This window comes from Myotis davidii, unplaced genomic scaffold, assembly GCF_000327345.1.
Source record: "Myotis davidii unplaced genomic scaffold, ASM32734v1 scaffold472, whole genome shotgun sequence".
In the NCBI taxonomy this organism is placed as follows: domain Eukaryota; kingdom Metazoa; phylum Chordata; class Mammalia; order Chiroptera; family Vespertilionidae; genus Myotis; species Myotis davidii.
Genome location: NW_006283774.1, coordinates 213721 through 218784, shown reverse-complemented (window position 1 = coordinate 218784; position 5064 = coordinate 213721). Strand labels below are relative to the sequence as shown.

Below are 5064 nucleotides of genomic sequence, written 5' to 3'. Positions count from 1 at the left end.
GAGTCCCAGCCTCCCCAGACGGAGCCCCGACTGCCCCTGCCTCCTGCAGGCGCGTGCTGGCCGTGGGCATGGAGAGGCACCTCTGACCGCTCCTGATTAGCAGGAGGCAGCGTGTCCAGATAAGGCCCAGACACCAGAGAAGGCTGCGCTGGGCCAGCGAGCGTGGCAGCGGCCCAGCCCGGGGGAGGTGACCAGCGCGGCCTGCGGGCGGGCTGGAGCCTCGCTCTGCACAGCCGCCTCAGGGCCGCCGGCGGGCCCCCCAGAGCCGTGCAGGACCGGGGGTGCCCCCATCCTCTCCCTGGAGGCGGATGGGGTGTGGGCCCCCTGGCCGGCTGCCACTGCAGAGCCCAGCGCCCACTGAGACAGACACGCGATGGCACCGACAGGCCAGCCCAGAAACAAAGGCCCCTCAGTCCTCCCTCCCACAGACACAGTCAGCACGTTTGGGACCGCAGAGGCCTGGCCCGTGTCCCGTGTCCCGTGTCCCGTGTCCCGTGTCCCGTGGGCCTGGAGGGCCACGGCGGGAGTCAGCATTCTCACAGGGCCCGCCCGGCCGGCTGCATTTTCCAGAAACCCATCAACGCGCTCCTCCGTGCCCAACGCTGCCATGGGGGCCCCGGTGCCTCCAGCTGGCAATGCCGGGGGCTACAGAGTGTCCCCATGGGGTCCCACAAATCACTCTTTCAGAACAAAGCCTGGCCTTGGCCGGTCACACAGCCCGCGCACCGCGGCCCCCCGCTCAGCCTGAAGATGCCCCCCAGACCCCGTGCCATGGGGGGCCAGTGCTGAGCACGTGGCTCTGCCGGAGTGGAGCGGCTCCCTGTCCCCGGGCCAAGGGCTGACACCCAGCACAGGCGAATCTGGGAACCGCCCTGGGGAGGAGGTCAGTGAGTGAGTGAGTGAGCGAGTGAGTGAATGAGTTAGCGAGTGAGTGAGTGAGTGAATGAGCAAGTGAGTGAATGAGCGAGTGAGTGAGCGATTGAGTGAATGAGTGAGTGAGAGAGGGAGTGAGAGAGGGAGTGAGTGAGTGAATGAGTGAGGGAGTGAATGAGTGAGTGAATGAGTGAGCGAGTGAGAGAATGAGTGAGTGAATGAGTGAGCGAGTGAGTGAGCGAGTGAGTGAGCGAGTGAGTGAGCGAGTGAATGAGCGAGCGAGTGAGCGAGCGAGTGAGCGAGTGAGTGAATGAGTGAGTGAGTGAGTGAGCGAGTGAGTGAGCGAGTGAGTGAGCGAGTGAATGAGTGAGCGAGTGAGTGAGCGAGTGAATGAGTGAGCGAGTGAGTGAGCGAGTGAATGAGTGAGCGAGTGAGTGAGTGAGTGAATGAGCAAGTGAGTGAATGAGCGAGTGAGTGAGCGATTGAGTGAATGAGTGAGTGAGAGAGGGAGTGAGAGAGGGAGCGAGTGAGTGAATGAGTGAGGGAGTGAATGAATGAATGAGTGAGTGAGCGAGGTGAAGGCACCCTTGTCCTGGGCGCACAGAGGGCCTGGGGTGCAGTTGGGCATGACCGCCCTGCTTGCTCTCTGAGTGGAGCCCCGTTTGGGAAGTTATTTTTTTAAATATGTGAATAAGTTCTATTTTTAATTTATTGATTTCAGAGAGGAAGGGAGAGGGAGAAAGAGAGAAACATCACTGCTGAGAGAGAATCATGGATCAGCTGCCTCCTGCACGCCCCTACCTGGGATCGAGCCCACAGCCGGAGCATGTACCCTCGACCGGCATCAAATCCGGGACCCTGCAGTCCACAGGCCAACGCCCTGTCCACTGAGCCACACCAGCGAGGGCCACCCGTGGGTGTTACTCAGCCTGGAGGGCCTTGCTGCAGCGCGTTGGCGATGGGTTGAGGTACACTTAGGACCGTGGCTTCTCTAACGTCTGGAAAAGGACGTTTTAAACGGCAGGTGCAGGGCACGGCCAGTGCTGATGCCACCTGACACAGAGCTCTGCCTCCCGCCTCCCGGCGTTGGGCTGGGGTCCTGCAGGGGCTGTGCGGCCCCTCGTGGCGTGGCCTGCGCTCCTGGCTGGTGATGACGATGCGCACAGCTCACGGGCTGTGTCCCCCCAAGTGTCTCTATGACGTGTCCAAGTCTCGCCCATTTCCTTTCTGTAATTAAAGGAAGTTTCCAATTGGTTACGCTCAGCGTCACCGCCTGAGCCTCACGTGGCCAGCGTGGCGGTGACACAGGCACAGGCCTGCCCAAGTGCCCACCTGGCATGCAGAGTCGTGACAGTGTTTAATATGTTCCCACTGATTTTCAGAGAGAGGAAGAGAGAGAAACGATGAGAGCTCTGGCCGGGGTGGCTCAGTGGATAGAGCGTTGGCCTGTGACTGAGGGGTCCCGGGTTCGATTCCGGTCAAGGGCACATACCTCGGTTGCAGGCTTCTCTCTGGCCTGGGCCCTGGCTGGGGCTCGTGCAGGAGGAGCCAGTCGACGTGTCTCTCTCACATGGATGTCTCTCTGTCTTTCCCTCTCTTCCTTCCTCTCTGAAATTAGTGGGAAAATACCCTCCAGTGAGGATGAATAAAAAAAGAAACATCGATGGGAGAGGAGCACCATCAGCGACGGCCTCCTGCACGCCCCCCACTGGGGATCGAGCCGCAACCGGCCTGTGCCCAACCGGCACACACACTGCGACCTCTTGGTTCCGGGGTTGGCGCTCAGCCTCCGGGCCAGGCCGCCGGGCTGTGACGCTCTTTTCGCCCGTTTCCTCCCCTCGGCTTACACCTGTGTGCCAGGCTCCTGTGTGCCAGGCTTCCCGGGGAACAGGGCCACCAGCCTGTGCGTCCAGCCGCTTGCCTGCACTCGCCCCTCGTCCCCCGGCGCCGAGCGGCTGTGCCGCGGGCTGTTACCTCTCACGGTTGGTTCTGACCGTTCTCTGTCTGTCCTGGACGAAGCCCCTTCCGCTGGGACTTGCACCTTTTCCTCCCGCTCTCCGCGTGCTTTCCACAGGGCAGAGCTTTCCCCCGGAAGGAGCTGAATTCACCCAGCTCCCATTTCCGGTGCCTGGGCACCCGGCGCGGCTCACGGCACCTCTGCAGGCGGAGGGGGGGCGGGGGCGGAGGGCCGCCCGGCCCCGCTCCTCTCAGGGTCCCCGCATTCGGCCGCTTTGCGGGTCCCAGGAGTTTAAACGCAGCGCGGAGGCCGGCAGGAAAGGCTTGCGGCCGCCCTGCAGTTGCGTTGGACCGGCCGGCCGGCCAGGCCCCTCCTCACTCACTGCGGCCGCTGTCCTCGCAGCTTTCAGCTCAGATCCTGCCCTGGTTCTCGTTAGATTTAGGTTTTTCCTTTTCTGCTTTGGAGCCACTGTAAACAGAATTTAAACATCAGCTTCCTTCCCGGCCGGCGTGGCTCAGTGGCTGAGGGTCGACCCATGAACCAGGAGGTCACGGTTCGATTCGGGTCAGGGCACAGGCCCGGGCTGCGGGCTCGATCCCCAGTGTGGGGCGCGCAGGAGGCAGCCGATCCATGACTCTCTCTCATCGTGGATGTCTCTATCTCTCCCTCTCCCTTCTTCTCTCAAATAAAAAAATACACTGAGCTTCCCTAGTGTGCAAATGTTTTAAAAACTGGCTTCCTGCTAGCTGCTGCTGTGGAACGACGCTGCTGCTCACGTGCCGCACTTGTAGGGTCTGCCCAGCTCACTGGTCCAGGAGCTGCTCGGGGCACGGGGCCCGCCGGCAAGAAGGCCGCTCTCCCTCCCCCTGGGCCCTGCGCCGCGCCATCGGGCTCAGCGGGCTCCCTCCGTCGCACGGGGATGGGCGTTGGTCAGGTGTTTCCTGGTCAGTCGAGGAGGTTTAGGTCTTCCTGACCCGGGCTGGCGACTGGCGATGGTTGATTTCTGACGGGGACACGCGTGTGGCCCCGGGGCCTCGCCAGGCCGCTGCCGGGAGGGTCCGTGTGTGGGGCCACACCTGCTGTGTGCGGTGCTCCTGCAGCCAGGGACTCCGGCTCCCTGGGTCTTGTTTTCTGGAACATCTGACGTAGAGTCAGTGCCTTAGCCTCTGGGTCAGTTTGCCTGGGTTTCTCCTGCGGACGGTTTCTAGCTGTCAACTCACCTTAGTGGGCGCGGCTGTTTGACGGTGTCTTCGTCCCGGGGGGGCGTGGGCGCCTGTGGCCCAGGTTCTCCGAACTCGTGCACGGGTCTCAGGCTGTGCTCACCGTGTCCGAGCGCCCTGCGGGCAGCCGCTCCCCTGTGCCCAGCACGCCCGCTGTTCCTCTTCTTCGTCGGCGGAGGTTTAGCAATCGCATTGATCTTCCCAGGAACCGGCTTTTGGGTTGGGTCCCTCTCCTGGTCTCCGCCTTCCCCGTGGGTCTGACGGGCGCTTCCCTCTGTGCTCGGGGCTGGTTGAGGCCTTTCTCCAGGGGCTCAGGCGTGGTGCCCTCGGCTCTGCCTGGCGGTGCCCACGAGCTCCCGGACGGGCCACAGCACCTGCTGGCCCTGTCACTGTGGCCTGTGGGTCACCGAGGGTCCCGGGAGCTTCCCGGCCGCAGTGCCAGTGGGGACCGTTCACGCCGGCTGACCCCGTGCCTTAAACGTGCTCACGTGGTTTTGTGGCCCCAGCGGGGCCTGTCCTGGTTGCACTAACCCCTTCCGTCCGCTCCCCCTCGGTCCTTTTCCCCTCATAGCTCCACAGCCGCGCGCCACTCTGGTGCCAGCAGGCACTGTGCCAGTGGCCTGGCATGTCAGGCCTCTGCCCTGCTCCTGGGGTTCAGGTGCCCACAGGGGGGACTGAGAGGCTCTGCGGGCGGGCGGGAAGGCTGGGTTTCCGGACTGGGACACGGGCGCTGGGATCGGTCAGGCTGACGACCGTGTGGGAGAGCGCCAGGGCTCTGTGAGCGCGAGAGGCCTGCGGCCTGGCCCTGGACGTGGGCGTGGGCTGCACACACCCTCACTCTCCTGTCCTGGGAAGGGGCGCTGGGGACCCCCCTGTGCGGGGGCCTCCTGGGAAGGGGGCCTGGGACAGCACCGCTGGTCAGCGCAGACCCTGCCGCGAGGCGGGTGGGCGTGCAGGCCCTCCCCCAGGCCCTCCCCCAGGGTGGACACCATCCTTCTCTCTCTGTGTTGCCCA

At 63.7% G+C, this 5064-nt stretch overlaps 1 protein-coding gene across 1 annotated transcript in view; it reads left to right on the top strand.

Moving 5' to 3' along the window:
• The first annotated feature begins 1091 nt into the window (after positions 1 to 1091).
• Positions 1092 to 5064, top strand: part of PACS2 (phosphofurin acidic cluster sorting protein 2) — a 20295-nt gene continuing 16322 nt past the window's right edge. Inside the window, 1 exon segment of the mRNA XM_015566735.1 lies at positions 1092 to 1175. Within this exon segment, the coding sequence (XP_015422221.1) occupies positions 1092 to 1175 (84 nt within the window).